This window comes from Bufo gargarizans, chromosome 3 (assembly GCF_014858855.1).
Source record: "Bufo gargarizans isolate SCDJY-AF-19 chromosome 3, ASM1485885v1, whole genome shotgun sequence".
NCBI lineage: Eukaryota > Metazoa > Chordata > Amphibia > Anura > Bufonidae > Bufo > Bufo gargarizans.
Window position 1 is genome coordinate 596,296,290 of NC_058082.1, and position 27,261 is coordinate 596,323,550.

At 47.0% G+C, this 27,261-nt stretch overlaps 1 protein-coding gene across 10 annotated transcripts in view; it reads left to right on the forward strand.

The window, feature by feature from the left end:
* SON (SON DNA and RNA binding protein) overlaps positions 1-22,760 on the forward strand; it is a 105,746-nt gene extending 82,986 nt beyond the window's left edge. For 5 of the 10 annotated variants that reach the window (XM_044284442.1, XM_044284438.1, XM_044284441.1 and 2 more), the window contains 6 exons: positions 12,193-12,303; positions 15,537-15,653; positions 17,339-17,486; positions 18,637-18,702; positions 20,719-20,834; positions 21,841-22,760. In XM_044284442.1, the coding sequence (XP_044140377.1) occupies positions 12,193-12,303; positions 15,537-15,653; positions 17,339-17,486; positions 18,637-18,702; positions 20,719-20,834; positions 21,841-22,005 (723 nt within the window). In that variant the 3' untranslated portion in view covers positions 22,006-22,760. Of the gene's footprint in view, positions 1-12,192; positions 12,304-15,536; positions 16,028-16,060; positions 17,487-18,636; positions 18,703-20,718; positions 20,835-21,840 lie in introns of those variants that run through there. The other 5 variants (XM_044284447.1, XM_044284445.1, XM_044284446.1 and 2 more) reach the window with 5 other exon arrangements.
* The last annotated feature ends 4,501 nt before the right edge of the window (positions 22,761-27,261 follow it).

Sequence of the window (27,261 nt, forward strand, 5' to 3'; positions counted from 1 at the left end):
GGTATTTTTTTGCAAAAAAAATAATAATAATTTTTGGGACTTCATTTTACCAGTGTCATGAGGTACAATATGTGACGAAAAAACGATCTCAGAATGGCCTGGATAAGTCAAAGCGTTTTAAAGTTATCACCACTTAAAGTGACACTGGTCAGATTTGCAAAAAATGGCCTGGTCCTAAGGTGAAATAAGGCTGTGTCCTTAAGGGGTTAATGGAGTTTCCCTGTTTGATCAACCACCATTAAACCTCTTAAGTGTACTTAGACACCAGGGACAACAAAATGGCAGTACCTCATCTTGTGTATGCTTGACATCAAATCTAAGTATAGGGCGTGGTGGGCCTGCTTAAAGCCATTTGTACAAAGTGACTTTCTGTAAGGCACTGGTCTGAGCATACGTTTATACGGTTTGTCATGGTGAATGTATTTTTTGTAAATTGTAGTCAACCTCATACTTTATGATGGGTTTCATAGTAGTGGATTACACACATTTTTTTTGCTGCTTCATCCTTCTCGCCTTTTCCTAAACCTTTGCGTAAGTCAACAGTATTAGTTTAAGTACACCTTCATCCTGTACTAGTAGTACTAATGTCGCTTTACACCTTTATTAACTGCATGTGTTAACATTGGAATAACACTAGAAGAGTCTGCATTGTTGGTTCCCAGTTTTGGATGAATTTTGTAAGATACAGTTAGATACAAAAGAAAAAATAAAGATCTGGATAGAACATCCATTGGAAAGTTGGCTGAAGTTCTATCAACTGTGTTGATGACTGTTAAGAAGTTGGTGTCGAGACCCATGGAACATCAGATGAAGATTGTATAAACTCTTTACAAAGTCCTCATTCTAGCATTTCGATGTAGACCTGAATGCTCATCACAGAATGAAGACAAATCGTAACCAAGGTTTTTTTTTGGACCATGAGGGCGGTGAAGAAAGGAAGAACCCATCTAACTGACCTTGATCTTGAAACGATACGTTGTTCCAGTGCACTGGAGACAAAGCGCACATCCTTAGTATAGAAATGACCTGTTAAAATTGGGAGGAACTTTTAAATATTGCTGTTTTAAATAAACCTAAAATCCATAGAAATGTTTTTTGAAGACTTGGACCTAGTTCCAGGTGCCTCATGGACAATGCACCTTATGGGGCTTTTGCTTTAAATGCTTTGAATGTACAACTTGCGGAATATGTTAAGAAAAAGGAAATAAATGAATTGAAATATATAATATTTCTGATACTGAGTCTTTAATCTGTTAGTGAATAATGTAATAACCATATAGAATTTCTTTATTATGACTATATACACAGTGATCCTGTCTGATACTTAATTTTGACCTGGAATGGCTTGATCTGAAGGTTTTAAGGTCTGGTCACTTCAGAGTCTTTTTGATTGTGTCCCCCTTTCCCCCACACAAGTAGCATCACCTTTGTCCCCGGACCATGGTATTGCAGCTTGCCCCTTTTCAGTTTAATGGGAATCTGTCGGCAACTAAACACCACTCAGAGTAAGGGCTCTTTCACACTTGCGCTTTTGTTTTCCGGCATAGAGTTCCGTCGTCGGGGCTCTATGCCGGAAAAATCCTGATCCGGATTATCCCCATGCATTCTGAATGGAGAGAAATCCGTTCAGGATGAATCAGGATGTCTTCAGTTCAGGACCGGAACGTTTTTTGGCCGGAGAAAATACCGCAGCATGCTGCGCTTTTTGCTCCGGTCAAAAATCCTGAACACTTGCCGCATCGACGGATCCGGAATAATAGCCCATTGAAATGTATTATTCCGGATCCGTCCTAACATCTTCAGTTGTTACGACGCAACGACTGATCCGGAAGTTGCGCCTGCCCCAGGAAGTAGGAAGGGCTTGGCTGGCGCGAAAAGAGACTGATCCGGAAATCCTGAAGCCAACATCAACGTTTTTTTTTCCGGATCCGTCGTACGGATCCTGCCCCATACCGGATCCGTACGACGGATCCGAAAAAAAAAGTTGATGTTGGCTTCAGGATTTCCGGATCAGTATCTTACCAAAAAAGGCGGAAAGACGCATCCGGAAAGAAAACATTATGCGTTCTTACGCTTTTTTTTCCTGATCCGGCGTGTAATTCCGGCAAATGAGTACACGATGGATCCGGACAACGCAAGTGTGAAAGAGCCCTTAGCTGTGAATAGTGTGATGCAGAGTCTGGTAATATTTTTATTTTCATGCTCTCATTCCAATGCTGTACTCTCACAAACAGCAGTAAAATGCATTTGGAGCACTGACGAGCTCATGCGCATAATTGGGGGACTCGAAGAGGAGCCCTCTCAATGGACTTTACTGCTGGTTTGTGGTAATGCAGTCTCAGAATGCAAGTAATTCTGAAGATAAAAATTACATTAATGAGCCCTGCTATTCACCGCTTACTCTATTTTCGAAGCTGACAGATTCACTTTAATGACAGCAGTACTGTGTCTGGGGCAGCAGACTTTTATAATCCACTCAGACATCCCCTTTATAACCATAATTTTTCAGATGAGACACATGCATGGCTAAATGTGAGGTGTTAACACCTGGTTTTCAATCCCTTTGCACAAACAAATGCATAGAATTGGCATGGTTTTTTAAGTGTTTGTATAGGACTTTTTTAGTTTATGCGGTGTATATATACTATAAAGCTATGTACAGAGCCCTGTCAATTGAGGAAGCTATTATGCAACTTACAGAAGAACTATATGCATTATATGCACTGGTGATTTTGCAAGTTTTCCCACCTACAAACAATGGAGAGGTCTGTAATTTTATTGTAGGTACACTTCAACTGTGAGACAGAATATATATATAATCCAGAAAATCATTGTATGTTTTTTTTATTTATACATTTGCATTTTATTGCATGAAATAAGCATTTGATACAATAAAAAAAAAAAACAGAACTTAATATTTGGTACAGAAACCTTTGTTTGCAATTACAGAGGTCAGATGTTTCCTGTAGTTCTTGACCAAGTTTTTTGGCCCACTCCTCCATATAGATCTTCACCAGAGCTCTCAGGTTTCGGGGCTGTCGCTGGGCTACATTGAGTTAATGCTCTATCCAAAGATTTTCGATTGGGTTCAGGTTTGGAGACTGGCTAGGCCACTCCAGGACCTTTTAAATGCTTCTTACAGCGCCACTCTTTAGTTGCTCTGGCTGTGTGTTTCGGGTCTTTGTCATGCTGGAAGACCCAGCCAAGACCCATATTTAATGCCCTTACTGACTGAAGGAGGTTGTTGGGCAAAATCTCACGATACATGGCCCCATCCATCCTTCCTTAAATGCGGTGCAGTTGTCCTGTACCCTTTTACAGAAAAGCACCCTCAAAGTATGAAGATTCCACCACCATGCTTCACGGTTTGTACGGTGTTCTTGGGGTTGTACTCATCCTTCTTCCTCCAAACACTGCGAGTGGAGTTTATACCAAAAAGTTCTATTTCTCGCTCGTATCTCATTGTGTGACACAGGACCGTGTGTATAGCGGTTTGCTGCACCTAGGAGGCGACACTAGGCTGAAAACTGTTATGCTCTCTCTAGGCTGGCAGAGGAGAAGCTATCTGTTTTTAGCTTAGAGTTGTAGGAGGCAGTCGCTCCCCCCCTTGTTTCCTCTTGATGGGGAACAGTCACATTGTCTACCTGGGGGGGCCGGCCGGTCGGGGACGGTTGTCCCACCTGTCTGTCTCCCCCAGTTTCCCGCCAGCGCAAAGGCCACCTGTTGTCCAATCCCTTCCCTCACAAGTCCCCAGCGACACTAGTGGTGGCCCTGCTGGTCCATGGTGGAAGCGCAAAGAACACAGATGAAGGCAAGTGAGTATATTCTCCCCCTGCCTTCCTTTCGGCCTCAACTCCCTACCTAGTCCAGAGTTGGCCCGCTGGGGTCTTCCGGGGGGGTTAGCTATTTCCACTTCTCAGGCGCCATTCGCTCCGCCACCGGCCATGCGGGGTTAATTATTTTGTGGGCACTAGGGGCTCTCTTCTTAATCCCAGCGCCTCTGTATCTCCCTTACTTGCCCGCCACTGTGCCCTGCTACACGTGCCATTATGGGGTCCTGACCGTCCTGTCAGAAACCCTTAGCGCCGCAGAGTGCATGCGGAAAATGGCAGCGGGCGTGGCTAGTTTTCTTCATGCAGAGTGGCTTGCTTTCCCGCCACGCCAGGAGTTCTCTCCTTCCTTCTTTCACGGACCTCGCAGCTCTCTGTGTGGGAACACAGGACCTGGGTTCACCGGACAGTTTGCTAGGATATCGCTACCCACTCCAGCATTGAGACGCTATCCACAGCACACCAATGAACCAATCAATACTTCCCCGCAGGGCCACCTACTATGCATGCACCATTTGTAGAGTAAAATTCCCTCGTGGACAGGCAGACTCTGTGCTCGGCATGCCTGGCGCCCAGGTCCAACCCCCCCCCCCCCCCCCCCCCCCTCCTCCTTTCCAGCCCAGAGAAGTGCAGGATCAATTTGGCAGTGTGGAACCAGACTGGGTTCAGACAATGAAGGACCTATCCAAGATATCCCAATCCACCCTTTCTCTCATGGGTCGTTTGCGCAGGTGGCGATTTATCAACCAATCTGCACCGTCTCAGGGCGGGAGAAGCTATGTCAGAGGGCGAGATTGCCAATTCTGACTCTGATGGTGTTCCAAAACAGTCCCCAAATTGCGTCCATTGTAGATAGCCTGCTATTTGGTGTCCGGGATACCTTCCAGGTGCAGGATGATCTTCCCTCCACCAGCCATCAAGAGGTCTTTTTTTTTCGCTCGAAGCATGCACCCAAGACTTTCCCCTTGTACGATGACAAAGCATGGGACCAGCCAGGTCTGTGCTTTCTGATCCCAAAGCGACTGGACCTACTTTATCTCTTTCCCACTGAGTGCATGGCGAAATGGTCCTCCCCTCCAAAGGTGGATCCCCTGGTCGCTCTCCTGTCAAAAAATACGGCTATTCCGGTAGCTGACATACTCTCTCCATGACCCAGTAGACCGTCGCATAGAGTCTCTCGCCAAGTCTGTATTTGTGGCCAGTGGCTCAGCACTATGGCCCATTTTCGCCTCTGCCTGGGTAGCTAAGGCGGTCTCGGAGTGGGCTCTCCGTTTGAACCAGGACTTGGCGACGGATCTTCCCCCAGCTGAGCTCCAGTCCTTGGCAGTGCAAATCTCGCAGGCAGGAAAATATCTGAGAGGTGTCCCTGGACGCTGGGGCTATGGTCGTGTGCTCCTCTGCCCTCGCTGTATCTCTCCGCTGAGAACTCTGGCTTAACGTTTGGGTGGCGGATTTCTCCTCTAAGCGCTCACTTACGGGCCTTCCTTTTGCCAGATCCCTCGCGGGTGGGGGCTCGTCTCCTCTTTCAGGAAACCTGGCGGGCTCACATCTCTGATGCATGGGCACTCGAGATCGTAACCTCCAGTTACAAGATCGAGTTCACTTCCACCCCTCCCAATAGTTTTTTCCACTCTCAACCCCCCAGGGATCCAGTTCGGGAGGTGGCTTTCTTCCATGCGGTTCAATCCCTCCTCGCACGGGGGGTGATAACTCTGGTTCCTCTGGAGGAACGGTTTACAGGTTTTTATTCAAACCTGTTTGTGGTGCCCAAAAAAGAGGGCACTGTCTGCCCGGTTCTAGATCTCAATATTTTAAACCGGTTTCTGTGTTCAACGATTCAGAATGGAGTCCCTGTGCTCCGTGGTTGCTTCGTTGATCCAAGGGGAATTCCTAGCGTCCATAGATATTCAGGAAGCCTCCTTGCACATCCCTATTGCAGCCGCCCACCAACGCTTTCTCCATTTCGCTATTCAGTCGTGCCGTTACCAGTTTGTTGCCCTGCCCTTTGGCTTGGCGACAGCTCTGCGGGTATTCACAAAGGTATTTGCTCCCCTCCTTGCCCTTCTGCAATCCAGGGGCATTACTCTGCTCCCCTATTTGAACGACTGATCAAAGCTCCTACAGTCACTCAGTGCGAATGAAGTCTGCGGATCACACTGGACACGCACTCTCTTCGGCTGGCTGGTGAACTTGCAGAAGTCTTCACTGCGGCCCGCCATACAGATCAGGTTCCTCTGAATGATATTGGATTCGGGCTCGGCGTAGGTTCGCCTCCCCCCGGGCAAGAGGCTGGACCTTCAGCGGTTGATCAGTCTTCTCCTCCAGCGCCGGAGCCAGTCAATCCGCAATTGTATGCGGATACTAGGTGTGATGGTAGCCTCCTTCGAGGCAGGTCCTTTCGCACAGTTTCACACAGTCATTTCAACGTGCCATATTGTCGTTATGGGACAAGTCCCCGTATTCCCTGGACCAGCGTATTCTCCTGTCTCGGCAAGTACGGTCGGCACTCAGGTGGTGGATAGAACCTGGAAGTGGGGAAGTCCTTTCCCAGTAACATGGATTGTCATCACCACCGACGCCAGCCTTCAAGGTTGGGGCGGGGTCTTCGCCACCCCGACAGTCCAGGGTCCATCAGAGTCCAAACTGCCCATCAATGTCTTGGAGCTCCAAGCCATTATTTCCCTTCGGCATTGGACCCCTCTCCTGGAGGGCCGACCACTCGGGGTACAGTCGGACAATGCCACTGCGGTGGCTTATATCCACCACCATGGGAGGACCCGTAGCCTTGCGGTGATGAAAGAATCAGCAAAGATCCTACAGTGGGTGGAAGCCCATGTTCCGGTCATCTCTGCGGTCTACATTCCAGGGGTGGACAATTGGACGGCTGATTTTTTTTCAGCCGGACGAGGGGTGGACCCCAGGGAGTGGTCCCTCCATCTGGAGGTGTTCGAGGTGATCTCCTCCATTGAGGCCGATCCGATTTGTACTTGATGGCGTCCAGGCTCAATCACAAGCTCCCTTACTACTTCTCTCGCACAAGGGACCCCAAGGCATACGACGTAGACGCCCTTGTGGCACCATGGGACGGCTTTTCTCTCCTGTACGTCTTCCCGCCCCTTCCTCTCCTGCCTAGGATTCTATGCTAAATCAGAATGGGGGGCATCAGGACTGTCCCTGTCGAGCGTGGTATACCGACCTCATTCTTCTTTTAGGGGGACACACCGTGGCCCCTTCCGCTCAGGGACGACCTTCTCTTACAGGGTCCGGTCTTCCACCAGTGTTTAGATACGCTACGTTTGACGGTGTGGCTATTGAAACCTTCATTCTGAGGCAGAGGGGTTTCTCTGATACGGTAATTCGTACGATGAATAAAGCCAGAAAACCCACGTCGTCCAAAATCTATTACAGGACCTGAAAGTTCTTCCTGCATTTCTGTGAGGAACGCGGTCTCCCTCCCAGACGTTTCTCCCTTCCTTCCATTCTGGCATTTCTTTAGTCCGGATTGGAACTTGGACTCGCGCTCAGTTCTTTGAAGGGACAGGTTTTAGCCCTGCCCATATTTTTCCAGCGGTCCCTGGCTCTGTTAGGCCCTGTAAAGACATTTCTGCAGGGGGTGTCTCACACACTGCCTCCTTTATTGCCCCGCATTGCATTCTTGGGACTTGAACCTGGTCCTGGGCTCTCTCCAGTCTGCTCCGTTCGAGCCTCTGAATGCGGTCTCTCTTCAATTACTTTCCTAGAAAGTGGCCTTTTTAGTGGACATCACGTTGGGAGGGTTTCGGAACTGGCAGCTCTTTCTTGCAAGGAGCCCTTTCTGGTGTTTCACCAAGATAAAGTGGTGCTCCGCCCAGTGCCTTCCTTTCAGCCAAAAGTGATGTCGGCCTTTCATGTCAACAAGGATATTGTTCTCCCCTCGTTCTGCCCTCAGCCTTCTCTTCCAAGAAAGCGTGAGCTCCATCGGCTAGATGTCGTGCAGGCTTTGAGGATCTACCTGTCTGTAGATCCCCCTGGGATCACGGCCCACTCTACCAGAGCAGTCGGGGCTTCTTGGGCTCACCTTCACCATGCATCTGCTTCTCAATTGTTCAAGGCTGCGACTTGGTCCTCCTTGCACACGTTCACAAAATTTTACCGGGTGCACACTCTGGCCTTGGCGAATGCTGCTCTGGGCCCTTAGGGTCTTGCAGGCCGCAGTGTAGTAACTTCCGCGAGGGAGTTGTTTATCCATGGGTTTTTGGTTTTCTCTCCCCGTGGACTGCTTTAGGACATCCCACGGTCCTGTGTCCCACAATGATATGAGCGAGATTTGTGAACTCACCTGTAAAATCTTTCTCGCTTAGTTCATTGGGGGACACAGCACCCACCCAATTTTCTTAGTACGGCATGTAAGGGGCAGTTTATTGATGGTTGGGACCTAGCTTCTGGTTTGGTCCTACGGTGTTGTGCAGTTCGTTTGTTTTTCGGTTTACCTTCTGCTTCTCCTACTGCTAGGGCACAAACTGATATGCTCTCTCCAGGCTGAAGCTGGCAGAGGAGGAGCTAACAGTTTTCAGCCTAGTGTCGCCTCCTAGGGGCAGCAAACAGCTATACCCACGCTCCTGTGTCCCCCAATGAACTAAGCGAGAGAAATTTTACAGGTGAGGTAACAAAAATCAAATTTTTGCTCTAATCTAACCGCATGACCTTCTCCCATGCCTCCTCTGGATTATCCAGATATAGTTATTGGCGAACTTTAAACGGGCCTGGCACGAGAAGGGGACCTTGCGTGCCCTGCAGCATTTTAATCCATGACTGTGTAGTGTATTACTAACAGTAATCTTTGAGACTGTTCCCAGCTCTCTCTAGATCAATGAACAGGTCCTTCTGTATAGTTCTGGGCTTATTCCTTTCTCAGGATCATCCTTAGCCCATGAGGCGAGATCTTGCATCGAGCCCCAGACCGAGTAAGATTGACAGTCCTCTTGTGTTTCTTCCATTTTCTGTTGCCTTCTCACCAAGTGGCTTGCCTGTAGCCAATCCCAGCCTTGTGCAGGTCTTCAATTTTGTCCCTCTTTAGTCTTGGCCATAGTGGAGAAGTTGAAGTGTGATTGTGTGGACATGTGTCTTTTATACAGATAACAATTTCAAACAGGTGCAATTAATAAAGGTAATGAGTGCAGAGTAGAATTCTTGCTGGGTGTTAGGTGATCAAATACTTATTTTGTGCAATAAAAAGGAAATTAATTATTTAAAAAACATACAATCTGATTTCCTGGATGTACCTACGATAAAAATTACAGACTTCTCCATTCTTTGTAGGTGGAAGATTTGCAAAGTCTCCAGTGTATCAAATACTTATTTCCCCCACTATATACCAGTTACACAAAGGACTTTATGGTTATTTTCTATAAATTTCTACTTTGGAATTCTCACCCTTGAGTTATTGCTGTAATACAGACGTAATTGTGGTAGTGCATTAAAGTGTGTGGGTACAGATTACATGGATGTGTGTGTATGTTTTGTATTCTTATATTCCATTTAGCAATGTCTTGTGGCTAATGATAAAGGGTACCCCCGGTGATCCCAGCTAGGGTATTCACTTCAATGTGTAAAGTAGTTTCAAAACTAGTGCTCTGTGCTGTTAGGCTGTGCGCTCCACCCATTGGGACAGGGTAGGAAGACACTTCATTTTCTGCAGCCCTTTACTTCCTCCTTGAGGTGCTCCCTTTACACAGGCTGGCTATTTAGAATAAAAGTTGTACGAACGCTCATCCCTAATAATTGGCCCATGTAAACCACCCGATGAATAAGCAGACTCCAAATTCATAGTTTTAGCAGTTGATCGTCCTGTGTAAACGGGGATCTGGTGCCCAGAAACAATGAATCTGTATGGGAACTATTGTTCTTAGTAGTGGTTGTTTGTCCTCATACAGAGGAAATGACTGCAGCGTGTAATTGCTACTTTACCTAGGGCAATCATTGGGAACAGACTTTTTTTTTTCTTTTTTTTCCCCCTGATAATTGCCTGGTCAACTGCAGGGCAAATACCTTGATTACCTTCCCCAAACAGGAGATTACTCTGTTTCTGTAACAGCATATTTGCTAGTTTATAAAGTCCTGTGATTACAGCAGCCTCTGCAAAGAGTTCTTAGTGTGTAGTATTAAAGATGGAGACCAGGACTGAACTGTAGCACCGTTTGAATCATAGAGGATAGTTATATCTTTCTCAGTTGGGAAAAAAATAAGAGGTCTTCTGCACAAGCAGTACAGTTTTGCAGAAAAGTATTGCATCTCTTAAGAGGACTGTTAAGTTTTTTTTTTTCTATAAGCATGCTTTAAAGGGGTCGTTTCACTTAAGCAAATGGCATTTATCATGTAGATGAAGTTAAAGGGAACCAGTCTCCAAGAAAATGCTAAATCTGCAGGCGCAATGTTATAGAGCAGGAGTAGCTGAGCAGATTGATTATATAGTTTTATTGGAAAATATTTAGTAAAACTTATTGGGTAATTTTATCCATTTATATCCATGTTCATTCTGGGCTTTGGAGTCCAGGAGGCGGTCCTGTCAGTGATTGACAGCTCTCTATATACAGTCATAGAGGAAAGGCTGTCAATAACTTATAGGACCGCCTCCTGGACTTCAAAGCCCCGAATGAGAAGGAATTTCAATGTAAAAATTTTAAGTCTTAGAGTACTTTCACACTTGCGGCAGAGTGACCCGGCAGGCAGATCCGGCAAAACGTACGCCAATTGATGGCATTTGTAAGACCCATCAGGATCCTGATCAGTCAGAAAAATGCATTGAAATGCCAGATCAGTCTTTCCGGTGTCATCCGGCAAAACTGATCTGTAAATTTTTTTTTTTTTCTCACCTTTTTTTCGGTCTGTGCATGTGCAGACTGGAAGGACTGGTCTGGCATTCTGGTATTTTGAATGCCGGATCCAGCATTCAGGCAAGTCTTCAGTTTTTTGGGCCGGAGATAAAACCGTAGCATGCTGCGGTTTTATCTATTGCCTGATCAGTCAAAATGACTGAACTGAAGACATCCTGAGCAGATTACTCTCCATTCAGAATGCATTAGGACAAAACTGATCAGTTCTTTTTCGGCATTGAGCCCCTAGGACGGAACTCAGTGCCGGAAAAGAAACACACTAGTGTGAAAGTACCCTTACTGAATCTTCTTTCCCAAAACTATATATCAATCTGCTCAGCTCCTCCTGCTCTATAACATGGTGCCTTCAGCTCAGACCCCATGTTCAACGTGACAGGTTCCCTTTAATACAAGGCACTTACTACAGGTGAAACTCGAAAAACTAGAATATTGTGCAAAGTTCATTTATTTCAGTAATGCAACTTAAAAGGCGAAACTAACATATGAGACTCATTACAGGCAAAGCGAGATATTTCAAGCCTTTGTTATAATTTGGATGATTATGGCTTACAGCTTATGAAACCTCAGTCACAATTTTGAGATACCCTTTGCTCAGGGGGTATAGATTAATTAGCTGACTAGAGTGTGACACTTTGAGCCTAAAATATTGAACCTTTTTACAAAATTCTAATTTTAAGCTGCAATTCCTTTTCATTTGCATTGCTGAAATAAATGGACTTTTGCACGATATTCAAATTTTTCGAGTTTCACCAGTATATTGTGATTGTCTACATTGCCTCCTTTGCTTCATTCATTTCTCCATCACATTATACACTGCTCATTTCGAGGGGTTAAGGCCAGCTCTGCAGCGCAGATACCAGGTCCCCAGTACGGGAGCGTCTGCACGTGTGCCTATGTGCTCTCTCACGTCCTGGCTGCCAGAAAGGCTGATACCTTCCCCCATAGTGTGCAAGCACAGCCACTGCTGCTGGATTGCAGGGTGGTGGTAACCCCTGGAAACGAGCAGTGTATAATGTGATGGAAGAATTAATCAAGCCAGCAAAGGAGGCAATATGGACAATCAAAATACATTAGTAAGTGACTTGTATTAACTTTTGCTACATGGTAAAAGCTACATGATAAAACTAATACAAACTTTGAAGTGCTGCTTTTGCTCTAATTTTAAAGGCCATGATCATAGAGGACTACTACGCTAACCAGGAAAGTTGTGCAGCTTGGTTTTATACTGTTGTGCTTAATTGCTATTTTCAGGATCTCTGCTTACTGTGCTTCTGCCTGTATGTTTGTAATTCACAAATGGTTGCTACCTGTTTGACGGCTTTTTAATCGCCAAACATATGCACTTATCAAGGAAAAAATTACTGCGTTAATGTTCATCAGGATATTCATTATAATATATATATATATGTATATATGTATATATATATATATAGCTGCAATCTTGCTTTATATGTATATGTGTATTAACCTGTTTTTCCCCTCTTTCGCAGCCAGTGGATATCACCTCTGCAATGAACGAACGTGCGGTCGCCCAGACCAGGCTTACAGGAAATCCATATGACATTGAAGCCTTGTACATGCTGAACCGTGCGCAGGAGCAGGTTTGTCATTTTGCCTTTTTCTTGTTTATAAAATAATTCTTAGCATGTATTACGTTTCAGCTCAAGTTCTAAGGCTTGGTTCACATCTGTGTTCGGAGCCTGTGTTTCCATTTCCAGTATATTTGGCTGTAAAGATGATGCTGCACCTGACTACCCCAATACAAGCCAAGTCTGAATAACTACAACTATTACTATTGCAACACCTTCGGTCTGTAATACTCTCTCAAATTATGCCATAGGTCATACATTAAAGGGACACTGATAGGGCCAATAAGCATATTGAGGTATATATATGGCAGTACAGGTCTTATAATGGGTATTACAATCATCTAAGTATCCCCCCTGTCCACATTATACATACAGTAAACTTTGTTTTATAACCTGCTCCAACGGTCTTCAATCTGCCCAAGGGGCGGCGTTTCACCTCTCTTGCGGCCAGCCAGCCTCCCCCAACTGCCGCTTTGAAGCGCCGCCCAGCTCATGAATATTCAGTTTGCTGGGCGGCTTCTGCGGTCCCCGCTCTGAAGCGCAGCGCTGAACAGTGCCCTGCGCATGCGCCGGATCTTGTGAAGTCGGGGACAGTAAGCGGCGCCCAGCGAAGTGAATATTGATGAGCTGGGCGGCGCTTACTGTACCGGACTTCACAAGATCCGGCGCATGCGCCGGGCACTGTTAAGCGAAGCGCTTCAGAGCGGGGACCGCAGAAGCCGCCCAGCAAACTGAATATTCATGAGCTGGGCGGCGCTTCAAAGCGGCAGTTGGGGGAGGCTGGCTGGGCGCAAGAGGGGTGAAACGCCGCCCCTTGGGCAGATTGAAGACCGTTGGAGCAGGTTATAAAACTTAAGTTTACTGTATGTATAATGTGGACAGGGGGGATACTTATATGATTGTAATACCCATTATAAGACCTGTACTGCCATATATATACCTCAATATGCTTATTGGCCCTGTCAGTGTCCCTTTAAGGCTGTGGACAGCTTTTGATGTGGAAAAAATTATTAAATGTTAGTGGTCACCTCATGTAAAACATGTTACACTTAGGGTCCATTCACACGTCCGTAGTGTATGGCGGATCCACAATACACCGGAACAACACCCCTATAGAAATGGCTATTCTTGTCTGCTGTTGTGGACAAGAATAGGACATGTTTTTTTGGGGGGAAGCCGCGGACCGGAAATTCAGATGCGGACAGCAATCCGCATCCTTTCAGTCCCCATTGAGAATGAATGGGTCCACACACGTTCCGCTGAATTGTGGAACGGATGCGGACCCATTCTACGGACGTGTGAATTGACCCTCAGTTATTTTATTTTTTTCCGCTTCAAAAGACGCAGCTAAGGTCTAGAGGAAGAAAGTAAGAAAAAAAATATTCATCGGACCCCCATCATGTCAGATCAGACCCCCTTTGAATATTGGACATCAGATTTCAGAACAAACCCCCTTTCCTCATTAGAATTCAGATCAGACCCCATCAGGCATAAAATAAATAAATGAGCTTACCTCTCCCATTCCAGACGGCGCCACCACTCTGCAGATGTGGCGGCTCTTCCTACATTCACCACTCCCTGGTCTTCTCTGAACCCCTCGCTGCACTACGACCAGACATCGCACAGCGCCAGGCCATATTGCACCCTCTACGTCCTGATGCTGTCCACAGTCAAGACAGTGCAATGTGGGCCCAGAGAAGACCAGGGAGCAGTGAGTACAGCCATCACCAGGAGCACTGTAGTCACCATTCCCCAATCCTACTGTGTACTAGTGAGCACTTCCACAATGGAAACGCTCACCTGTATTCGCTCTATAAGACACATTGTTATTTTCCCCCCACTTTTGGGGGGAAAAAGTGCATCTTATGGAGTCAAAAATACGTTTTCTGTCTGCTATCTTCAATCCTTCCATTTTTAGACTCCTGATATTCAGTCTTCAGCCTGATCCTAATTTCAGCCTTTTGTCATGTTGATGTGCTCCCCCCCTTGTATGATTGCTGGATGTATATCCTTTGAGATTCAGCTTCACACTGCTCCTCTTCTTTGCCTCCTGCTTTCTAAGAACTGACAGAACCCACAGCCTGGTGGGGACAGGAGCCGAATAGGTTTAAATTAAATATACATTTTCACACTTATTAAATATTGACTTCTACGCTATGTTTATGCTCACTGACCTGCAAGTTCATCCCTTGGGCAATCGGTGGCAGTAATACACTGCAAGATCGCCAGTGTAATACAGCCTTTAATTACAGAACAGGAACTCATGACCCAAGATCGTGACCAGTGTGATAATTGCAAGGTTATATACACTTTTTGAAATTTATCCCAAAATATTTAAAAGACATAAAAAAACGATTTAGGCAATTAGTCATTTTCTGATGACAAGTTCCCTTCAACTCCACATAGTGTCACGGGAGGGAAATCTAGGAGTTCACAAACTGTCATCTGTTTTACTCGTGTAAAACTGCTCAAATCACACTGTAGGTCGCATACACAGTTCACAAATGGTACCTTTTTATTGCCTTGTCGGCTGCTCTGATAGTCCAAAAAGGAACTTTGAAACCATATGCAAAGGAGAGCCCAGGTGTGTTGCCTATTGCTGCAAGTGCCCGAGTGCCCAGTCGTTACTTGGCAATAATCCCTCCCTTGTCCCAGCCTGGTATCCTCCTGACATCTGCTACTGAAATCCAGCAAATGTTCACATCACCACCAGGCATGTGCCTTACAATACAGGCTGTGGGCAGTGGTATCAGATTTCAGGCTAGGGACGTCAGGAGGAGACTCTAGGCTGGCCTACAGCCAGCCAGGGGAGGAGAGCAGTTATTATTTTTTTCCTTGAACGTCAAACTTTTATATAAGACCCTAATTCCTTTAATTTAAAGGGGTTGTCTCATCTTGGACATTGGGGGCATATCACTAGGATATGCCCCCAATGTCTCATAGGTGCGGGTCCCACCTCTGGTGGGAACCCGCAAAGTGACGGCGTTATCGAGTGCGTTGCTATTTTCGGCACTCCCATAAAAATGAATCGAGCGCGACGCGCATGCTCTGTGCACCGTCCTTCACTTTGTGGGCTCCATTCGAAGGATAGGTGCAGGCCCCAGAGCGATATGCCCCCAGTGTCCAAGATGAGACGACCGCTTTAAAGACACATTTCCAGTAATCATCATTACAAAGAATATGTAACATCTGTAAGCGGCTGCGACACATTTCCGGAAAAATTCTCATTATTCCCTCTTCTGCAGATTGATGCCTGGGCTCAATCTACATCGATTCCTGGACAGTTCACCGGAAGCACCGGAGCACAAGTACTATCTGCAGAGGAAATCAGCAACAGTGGCCCTCAAGCCTGGCTTAAAAAGGTATATGTCAAGCAAGCAGAGGTATTGGCTTGGACCATGCGGAGGCCAGCGCTTGCTTCCATTAGAATATCAGCACATGTAAGCCTGCCATTGCCACATGTCACAAACCGCCACAAAATGAAACCAAAAAGACGTAACGTGTAACGTTTGACCTTTTGCTAATCTTCCCGTCCCGTTTCATTGTGGGCTGGTTTGGTGACATAGTCAGTCCTTGAAATCTGACTTTTTTCCCCCCTTTTGGTGAAATGATTCCTATGTTTCCCAAAACCGGTCTGTTTCACTGTTCCTTTAGCTGTGTTGGTCGTTCACATGATAAGAAACCGGAATATACATCTCACGCACACAGTTCTGAAGACCCTCGTGGTCCATACACTGTGATACAGCAAAATCCCTTGCTCTTCTGCCAGACTCCTGATGAAGAGCAGTAACTGATGGTACGCAGAGAAGTGGAGATGTCACCGCGTTGACCAAGAGAAGATCGGCTAATGGAAAACCACTGAGCAAGTAGGAGAAGACTGTCCCTGGTGAGGATGGATCGCGTGGCCTCCTTGAGAAGCTTCTGGTGGACCTCAGCAAGGCTTGGCTCTCCCCTCTGCTTGTCAGATGCTGCTCCAGCATTCAGTTACAGCAGTGAGTAATGGCGCTCCCTTCAGGCGACCTTTCAACCGAGTCGTTCTCCACCCTGATTGAAACGGTCTGCTCGATTTTCTGTCTGTTACCATGTGAACGTCCTACACGGAGCTCATGGACAGAGAGGAGGTGCACATGTTGTATTGCATTGTGACGGCACAGCGAAACAGACCTTGATGTTGAAAATTCTATCATTACAAAGCAGGTTCTAAAGAGGAATCGGACCCCGGTGTGACTATGGCTGGGGTCTGTGTCACTCCCGGCCCTTCTTTTATGAAAATGTCCTGGCATTGAGAAGGGCGAATGGAACTCATAAGTAAGTAAACCCTTGGGTGTTGAAAGCGAGGAGATCCAGCATGGAGGGAGTTTCATCTGCATGATCTGGTTAAGTCCAACATATCTGGACATGACAGGTCAGAGGCCAGTTTGCTTTCAAAGGCGATTCTACATTTTGGTGGTAACTTTGAATATGCTTAACCTTTTTTCCTGTACCATGTTGATGGGGCTGCTCGATATATCACACTAACGTGGGAGGGGTGGGGAACCGTTTATTTTTTTTTGCCACAGTCCCGGATGAAGTGATGAGTCTAGAATTCAGGTGTCAGGAAGACGGTAGGACAGCTTTCTGCTTGGGTAAGCAATGGGTGGCAAGAGAGGGGATAGTTCACAGTCACCTGTGAACTTTCACCGCTCTGTATGGAAACTTGTTGCAGGGTCAGGTCCTTGTATGTGCCTCGTGTCCATGGTCTCTGCCTGCTCTCCTATCACAGCACTGCGGCCACAGAGGCATAGGTACGTAAGCCTTTCAAGAGTCTTTACATTTCATTTGCTTTGTACAAATGGTGCGTTGACCTCTTTAACGTTATTCTCAGAGGACTAACTAGTCAGGATTGTTACCGTAGGAAGTCTGTACTGTAACCGTTCATAGCCGTATCTGTATAGTAATGGTTTAGAGGCGACCTTCATTGGGTTGACATGAAATGGAGAAATCTTGCAGCTGATATCTTACTAATACTTGTCTCGGCTATTTTCTCTCTTTCATGTCTTTCTCCTAGGATCAGTTTCTGAAGGCTGCACCTGTCACCGGAGGGCGCGGTGCCCTGCTCATGAGAAAAATGGGCTGGAAGGAAGGAGAAGGGCTCGGGAGAAATAATGAAGGAAACGTCGACCCAATTCTTCTCGATTTTAAAACTGACCGGAAAGGTAAGCCTGTCAACATTTTAGCCAGCTCTTTTTGTAGGGTTGTGCCTATGATCCCCTATGATCAGTAGGAGACGAGCCTCTAGGACCTCCACCGATCCTGACAATGGGGGGTTCGTCCTGATGATGAAGTGGCAGGCAGAGTTTCTGAGCGGCACCATGTTTGAGCCATAGACTTCTGCCGTGTATGATTGGTGGCTGTCCTTAAAGGGGCTTTCCAGCTGTCAGTAAGTGATAGCCTATCCTCATGATAGGCTATCACTAGCTGATTGCTGGGGTCTGACGCCCAACATCCCCAGCGATCATCTGTTCTGTGTAGCTCCATTGCTGGATGTCAGCTCTAGAGCTGCAGAGCACTGTCTGCATTGTAGTGGACAGCGCTCGTCACTCCCATTGATTTCACTGGGAGCAGCGCTATAGTAACAAGCTCCCTCCACTACACAATTGATAGAGCTGTGTAATTTCGACAATAAAGCTACACTGAAATGACTGGTGGGGTCTGATGCCCTACAGCCCCGCCGATCAATCGGATGGCGATGGAGTATCCTGAGGATCGTCCATCACTTAGTGAAAGCTGGACAACCCCAGCAAGGGGATCAAATAAGCAAGATACAAACTTGCCCTCACTGTTTTCAGTCTACAGGATTTTCTTCAACTCTGGAAACGGTCTTGTAGGAATTCTCCTATTTTTGGGCTGCGAGTTGCCAGACTAAGGTTATTAACAGAAGGGGTTCCTGCTGCAGCCAGTTACCTTACAGCCAGAAATGAGTCTGAACTCTTTGGGAGTCCTATAGGAGGAGTTTTTATTCCCTGTTATTTTTGCTATATGGCACAGAAGAGGGGGGAATAGCTTTAAAGGAATTGTCCACAAAATAAAAAAGTTTCTAAATACGGATCAGAATGGCTTAAGAAAAGTCGTACCTCACTGGTCAGTCTGCCACTCACATTCTGATGATACCCCCTACTGTGATCTGCCATCTGCTTTCACTCAGTGCATGAGTGTGAACTCTGCCAGTTGAAATGGCACCAGTAGAGTAGGGAATCCATGAGGTACCACTTCATTTTTAACCCCCTTTTATTTAGCATTTTTTAAGTTATGTTTCCTCAACTGGTAGAGCTGCTGCAGTTCTCACTACTTGCTTTTGTCATGTAGGTTTGGTAGCAGATGGGGAAAAAGCTTCTAACAAACTGGCTCTGCCCGCAATGAAGGATCTGTCTGGTGAGTTGCCCTTTAGTTTTCTTTCATTGTTTTTTTCTTTTCTTTTTTTTTGTAAATAAAATATTGAAAATGTTTTCAACTTTTATTTCCTGACCTGTTAGGTACATGATTCAATCGTTAGTGAAGGTAATATTCTTACCGGTGTCTGTATTTGTGAGTTATAACCTCCCTTCTGCTTGTCACCTGAGTCATGTGACCAGCAATCAGACTTTTCAAATAACACAGCATCTTACGTCGACAGGAAGCCAGTTTTTCTATATATTCCTATGGGAGCCTCATAGGAATGAATAGAGAAGTAACTGACTTCCTGTCCTGTGTCAGTTGGAGGTCAGAGTGCTGGTCACATGACACAGCTGAGGATCAGAAGGGAGGTTATGCCTCACAAATACAGCCCCTGGTAAGAAGATTACCTTCACTACAGATTACATCATGTACCTTAAAGGGAACATGTCACCAGGATTTTGGGTATAGAGCTGAGGACATGGGCTTCTAGATGGCCGCTAGCACATCCGCAATACCCAGTCCCCATAGCTCTGTGTGCTTTTATTGTGTATAAAAAACGATTTGATACATATGCAAATTAACCTGAGATGAGTCAGAGCTTGAAAATATGACTCTTCTCTGGTCACACAAGCAAGATATGACTTTTATGTTTTGCATATGTTTCAAATTGTTTTTTTTTTTTTTACAGAATAAAAGCACACAGAGCTATGGGGACCGGGTATTGCGGATGTGCTAGCGGCCATCTAGCAACCCATGTCCTCAGCTCTATACACAAAATCCTGGTGACAGGTTCCCTTTAACAGGTCACTGAATAAAAATCTTTTTGTGGGAGTTCTACTTTAATGGCCTGTCCTGAGGATAGGTCATCAATATCAGATCGACGGAGGATCCGACCCCTGATCAGTGATATAAAGAGGCCAGAGCACTCATTGAGTGCTTAGGCCTCTTTCTAGGCCATGTGATGTCACGTTCATTGGTCACATGGCCTAAGAATGGGCTGTAATGTCAGGCAGAGCCGCTATCCATTGTACGGCGCCATGCCTGGTAAACTGCGAGGAGGCTGTAATGCTCACCGGAGCGCCGTGTCTTCAAACAGCTGAGCGGAGGGGGTTGCCAGGAGTCACACTCGCACCAAGCTCACACCGATGACATATCCTGAGGATAGGCCATCAATTTGAGAATCCTAAATAGAAAGTGTCATACCTTGACAATTTTTTATTTACTGTAGTAATAAGATACCTTCGCAAAAGCTGTCCAAACAACACCAGCGCCATAGGCAAATTGTCTTAAAGAAGAGTTCCCATCTAAACATTTTGTGGCATATCGCAAGGATATGCCACAAATGTGAGAGAGGTGAGTCTCCCACTGCTGGGACCCGCTCCTATCTTAAGAACGGTGCTCCCGAAGTCAAGGGAAAGCAGCCGCATATGCGCAGCCACCCTCCATTCACAGAATAACCAGTGCTGGCTCGGCAATTCCCGGTAGTCTCATAGCTGTGAATGGTGATGTAGCTACACGTGCGCGGCTTGCTCTCCATTCACTACTGTGGGACCTCAGAAAATAACAAAGCGCATTTGCTCAGCTGTTTTCGGGAGTCTTATAACAGTGAATGGAGCACATGCAATGCATGCGCAGTGTGCACTCCTTCACTTCAGAGGCCCTATTCTAGAGGTAGGTAGACCCGCAACTTTCTGACATTGATGCCATACCCTAGCGATATGCCACAATTATTTAGATGGGAAAACCCCTTCAAGTGTCTGGACGTTTTTTTCAGCAGGTCAGTGTCCAGTGATTTTTGGCAGCAACACCTCCTTTGATTGACACCTCTGCATTATCCTTGCATAGAGAAGACATTCAATCCTTGGTGGGAGGCGTTGCTGCTGAGTTCACAGGACACTTTGCTGTGGAAGGAACGCCCAGCAGACACTTGGCGAGTAATTAGCATTGTATTTTACAATTGAAGTTGCGTCTGCCTGAGCTTGATTTTTATTTTTATTTAATTTTTTATTGCAGGAAAACATCCCATCTCTGCTCTGATGGAGCTCTGCAACAAGAAGAAATGGTCCCCTCCAGAATTTGAGCTTGTTGACGACACCGGACCCGAGCACCGCAAACGATTCCTTTTTAGGGTAAGAAACATAACATGCAATCTGCAGTATTGGTGTCTTATCCTCAGAATGTCCCTAGAGGTTTACACGGGGTTCAGTCATTCTGTGGCATGTCAGTTCTTTACCATAGGACCAATAAATTGGCATCCTATGGCTTTCACTAGGGAGCATCAGCAGTGGGAGCACTGACCCGGTGGATATCATAGGTTCACGTAAACAATATCACCTATCCGTAGGGGTTTTGACCCCTATGACCTCCACTGATCTGGAGAACAGGTGCTTCCAAGTACCTTGTGTGATCGGAACTGTAGTACCTATGCGTGAAGCGTTCTATTCATTGACTGTGGAACTGATGGAGATAACCAAGTTCAGCAACTCTCGTTCTTACAGTTGGTGGGGATCCCAGCAGTCGGTCTCCGGAAGTTAGAGGTTGACCAGTTTCCAAACTTTGACTGCCATATACAGTCATGACTGTATGCTGTCCTAATGGAGGCCCTCGGCTGCCCCCGTTTCAGTGAAGTCCCCTTTATGTCGATGGGCTGCAAGATGGCGGTGACTGATTTATATGGCTATTCCTGGCTACCTTCTATACAAATAAACACGTTTGGCGCATGTGTAGATACAAGCAGCAGAATCTCCTATATCTGCGCTGCACACTTCTATTTGTATGGCATAGAAGGTACCCAGGCACGGCTAGAGGAAGCGGTTGCTGCTATATTGCAGTCCATGGATGTGGAGGATGACAGGTAAGTATGCTAACTTCTAATGAAGGCTCCTGACTGCCTGGTTTCACCGGACAGTGGGAGAGCAGTATAGTCACTTATGCTTCTATGGATCATATGACTATGTCATTTTGATAACTTTGTTTGGAAATTGGCCAGCCACTTTAAAGACTCAGGACAGGAACTACTAAACATGGGGTGACTTAAAAAAAATTGTGCCCCAAAAAAAAGTCCACTTTTTTTTTTGTATATATAAAAAATACATACAATTTTCTCACTCAGGTGGTTGTTTTCTATTTTGGCAGGTAACTGTAAATGGAGTTTTATGTCAACCAAGTCAGCCCAGTCTTACCAAGAAGCTTGCCAAGGCTACGGCGGCCGCCACCGCCCTCCAGGCCCTGGGGGCGTTACCGAAGGAGAGCATGACCTCAACAAGCAACTTCTGCAGTGCCTCAACCAGCACCTTGTAGGTCTATAGAGGAGTAAAACAGTGAAACACACGGATGTGAGGAAACTCTACCTATATCTGACTGTTTTTATAATTGCATGGAATTAATGTGTTTTGTTTCCAAGGCAGAGTCTGTGGCTTTTTGTAGTTTATGGCTTGTTTGGGTTATAATTGCTTCCTTGTTTGTGTAAGGAACGTCGACCTTTATACTTTATACTTCCTTCGATTTGCTGGTGGAACAGCTTTGTCGGGACTACGTTTATGTTTGGTAAACGCGCCATTGATTTTTCTCACGTTGGGTGTGGTGAAGGCACCAGGGTTGCACCTTCCAGCCATGTTACAAGATGCCAAATCCAGGTATGAGGAGCAAGGATTGTTTTATGCATACCCAGCTAGCATGATGCAAACACGTATTTGTAATATAATTTGTGTCTCTTAGAGCAGTACTGTCCAGCTGTGGTAAAAGTACAGCTCCCAGCATGCCTTGACAGCTGGAAGTTGTAGTTTCACCACAGTATGGAGACCACTGCTCCAGACAGCTTCCCTTCATACTCCCCAAGAGCTGATGGTAAGGTAACCGGCAAAGCCCTCTGTTCTTCCAGGTTGTTGTTGTTTTTTTGTTTTGTTTTTTTTTTGTGCCTGTTTCGTTTGTGATTTTATACATGAATCTGTACGGATCTTTATAGCTTCAGCTGAGGAGCTAAATCTATCTTGGCCAGAAACGTGGTCTGCAAGAGATCAAATGTTGTGTAATTGTAAATAAATCTTAATAATAAACTCTGACGCCTCGGCTGATTTATTGGATGACTTCATTGAGGGACTGTATGAAAGCGGAAGATAAGGATGAGGTCACAGCCGCTAGCTATTTATAGTCTAAAACTTGATAAAATGTGGGAAATTTTGCTGAATTGATTTTTAGATGTGCCATATCTTTCTGTCCATTCGCATCCTAAGCTGCTTTCAAAATTATACTGCTTGACAGCATCTGCACTAGGGATGAGCGAATTTCCTATTTTGAAGTTTTAAATTTACGTTACCATGGGCCATAACGCAATTCCATGAATGAATGCTTTTAGAGGCATTCCGTTATTTATTCCGTCATAATAGAAGTCTCTGGCCTGCAGGAGAGGACTCCAGCATAACGTAAACCTGACAGATCCGTTATGCAGGCCATAGACTTCTATTATGACAGAATGAATAACGGAATGCCACTAAAGGCATCCAGTTATGCATTCCGTCATGGTCCGTGATAACTGAATACATAACGCAAATCAGTAAATACCACCAAATGAACCTGCACACGAACTTCAAAATATGAAATTAGCTCATCCTTAGGCTACTTTCACACTAGCGTTCGATCGGATCCGTTCTGAACGGATCCGCTCATATTAATGCAGACGGTGGCTCCGTTCAGAATGGATCCGTCTGCATTAGAACTTAGAAAAATTTTCTAAGTGTGAAAGTAGCCTGAGCGGATCCGTTCAGACTTTACATTGAAAGTCAATGGGGGACGGATCCGCTTGATGATTGAGCCATATGGTGTCATCTTCAAGCGGATCCGTCCCCATTGACTTACATTGTAAGTCGGAACGGATCCGCTCGCCTCCACACGGCCAGGCGGACACCCGAACGCTGCTTGCAGCGTTCAGGTGTCCGCTCACTGAGCGGAGGCTGAGCGCTGGCAGGAGGATGCATTCTCAGTGGATCCGCCTCCACTGAGAATGCATTAGGGCCAGACGGCTGCGTTCAGGGCCGCTCGTGAGCCCCTTCAAACGGAGCTCACGAGCGGACACCTGAACGCAGGTGTGAAAGTAGCCTTAGTCGGCACCGATTCTACTTCTGAGGGCAGACTGTGTAAGAACTGTATTATGTACATACTTTCCCAGCACGTGACTGTAAAGGGTTAAGCGATTCTCATTTTAAACTCCTTTTCCACTTATACATCACACCTGTCGGGGATATAAAGCAAAAGGCTTTATATAAAAGAAAGGATCAAAGTAGAAATTTCAAATTATTTTTGATCCTCGAGGTGGACATATATAACACCTCAAAAAGAGTTCAATGGGTTATTTAATTATATTGTGCAATCAGTAAAACAAGGTACAAGCATCTATGCAGAAATATAAATGATTTATTATACAATAATTTAAAATACAATCAAAGATTATTAAATGTAAAACTCAATCTGCAATGATACACAGTGATATGCAGTACCCAAAATTCACCACTAGATTGGCACCAACACAAATACCAGTGTATACACAGTACCTCTCAGACATAAGATGAAATATAACATCCTGACCACACATTTGAGATATATAAAAACTCAATAACGTTAATAAAAGATACGAATCCTTGCTCTGCACAAACTATGACAAATCTCGGATAATGGGGTAGCATTATAAATTATCAAGCCTGGTATTGACTATGGAATGAAATTATTCCAATCAGTGTTACCTCTGAAATCTATATTTCTCGCCCAGTTTCCTTGGGGGACACAGAAGACCTTGGGTATAGCTCATCTCCATAGGAGGCGTGACACTAAGTGAAGACTGTTAAGCCCCTCCTCCACAGCTATACCCTCAGCCTGGAGAGAGAGGCTGCCAGTTTTTTGCTTAGTGTCCAAGGAGGCAAGACTCTCCCTGCTCTGCAGGGCTGTTTTCTCCATGTTTAAATTTTAGATTTTTACTTTTTCTTTCTTTTTGTTCCAGATCATCAGGGACAACAGAGACGCACTAGACCTCTCTGTTTCTCCCGGGGTTGAGCTGCGCCAGTGCCGGTCACCGCACTGCTGCCTCCCCCACAGAAGGCAAGGTGGATCAGGGCAGCCTAGCTCCCCTACATCCCGCCAGCGCAAGGGTCGCCCGCACGCCAAGTCCCTCTTCCAGCGTCCTGCCACTACGGTGCCAGTAGCTGAAGGGGCGACCCTGCTGGAATGGACCGAGGGTGAAGACGGCTGTGGTAAGAGAGTGGCTTCTCCAGCCCTACGTCCCCCACCCCCCACCCAATGGTCTCCTGCGTGCCTGACCCCCCATACTGGGCCTCTGGACCCTTCCCCTGCTGGACCTAGGCTGGCCCCTGGGGTGCCGCAGTGCGGCAATCTGCTCCCTGCCTCCCCCCCCCCCCCTTTTTTTCCTGGCCTTCATAGGACGTGCAGCTAGTGGCTGTCGGCCGTCACCTGCCTTCTCCTCACGGGCATCCCGTCTCTGGGTCCCCCCCCCCCATCTCGCCTGATCAAGGACGCCGCAGTGGAGTAAGGCCTCGCCTCCGGCCAGCACTAATATTCCGGTGCGGCCGGGCGCCGCACAAATTTTTAGGCTCCGCGGCAAGCCGCCATTCCGGGCCCCCTTACTCTTCCGGCCGGCGGGGTGGGCTCCCGCGGCCAGCAAGCCGCCATTCCGGCCCCTGTCTCTTCCGGCCGGCCGGGTGGGCTCCCGCGGCTGGCAAACGCCATTCCGGGTCCCTGTCTCTTCCGGCCGGCCGGGTGGGCTCCCGCGGCCGGCATTGGGCTTGACTATGCCCCAGCAGGTGCCGGTCGGCGGGGCTCCGCAAATTTGGTCCCATGCTTCGCGGCCTGCTGGGCCGCAATTCTGACCGGCCCGCGGGGTGGGCTCCCGCGGCCAGTTTGAAGCGCCATTCCGCCTCAGGTCCCGGCGGTATAACGGGCCGGGCGCCGCAATTTAGCCCCGGCTTCGCGGCCTACTAGGCCGCAATATTCCGGTCTCTGGTGGAGGGGGCGGGAACTTCTCCAGGCGCAAATTTTTCCCGCCTGGAGGTTCCTCCGCCCCCAGGGGATCGCACGCCGCCCTCCAGGCCGGATCCCTGTTAACCCTTTGGGTACAGGCCGGCTCCCAAAAATGGGTCTGTATAGTTGTCCCCCTTTTCTCCTGTCTCTCAGGTGCCCCTATATGGTGGCTCCCCTTTAGCCTCAGAGGCTGTGTTTAAATAAAATAAAAATAAAAAATATAATAATAAAATAAAAAATAATAGATCATGATTTCTATTGGACTGCGCAGGACGCTGCAGCCTCATCAGTAATGCTGCATGTCTGCATGACCTCTTTCCACAGGCGGCATGGTGTTGCGCTCCCAGCCTGCGTCGCTGCTAGGGCATTTCCCCTTTTAGGCGGTTTTCTTGCCTCTTCCAGGATACGGCGCTGGCCAAGTGCATTCGGCCCTTCTGTAGGCAGCATTCATCATCTCTCCAGTTATGGTGCCTGCCATGTGCATCCCCCCCCCCCCTCCTAGGCGGGCTACTGCACTCTCCCTGGCTGGCCATGTGCATGACCCCCTTCTTAGGCGGAATACTGCACCTTCATCGGGTACGGTGCTGGCCATGTGCACGACCCCCTTCCATAAGCGTAACGCTGCACTCTCTGGATTTGCTGCCGGCCATGTGCGTGACCCCCTTCCGTGGGCGGAACGCAGCACTCACTGGATTCGCTGCCGGCCATGTGCGTGACCCCCTTCCTGGGCGGAACGCAGCACTCTCAATGGATCTGTTGCCGATCATGTGCATGACCCCCTTTTTTTAGGCGGAATACTGCACTCACCGGATACGGTACTGGCTATGTGCACGACCCCCTTCCATAGGCGGAATGCTGCACTCTCAGTGATGTGCTATGATGTACTTATGTACTATGTTATTATGCTGCACTCTCACTGGTTTCGCTGCCGGCCATTTCTTAGGCGGTATGCTGCACTCTCATTGGATTCCCTGCCGGCCTTGGGTATGCCTCCTTCCCTCAGGCAGCATACATACATCCCTCTGTCTGTGGTTGTTTCCTCGCAGGTACGTTGCTGGCCATGTGCATGTGCCCCATACATGGCAGGGTGCTTGCACTCTCGCTGGATCCGCTGTCGGCCATATGCATGACCCCTCTTCCGTGGGCGGTGTACGCACTCTTGCTGGATTCGCTGCCAGCCAGGGGCATGCCTTCCTTCCTCAGGCGACATGCACGCATTCTTAGTGACTGTGTTTGTCTCTCGCCAGTACGTTGCTGGCCATGTGTATGACTCCCATGCATGGCGGTGTGCTCGCACTCTCCCTGGATGAGATGCTGGCCATGTGCTTTACCCCCCTTTTTTCTGGGCGGCATGCTACACTCTCACCGGATACATTGCTGGCCATGAGAATGGCCCTCTAACATGGGTGGAACGCTTGCACTTCCATTGGATACGGTGCTGGCCTTGTGCGTGACCACCTCTCATTTCAAGGGCAGAATTTGGCACGCTCATGAGATTCACGGCTGTCCTTATATGGCTGTGCTGGACTTGTA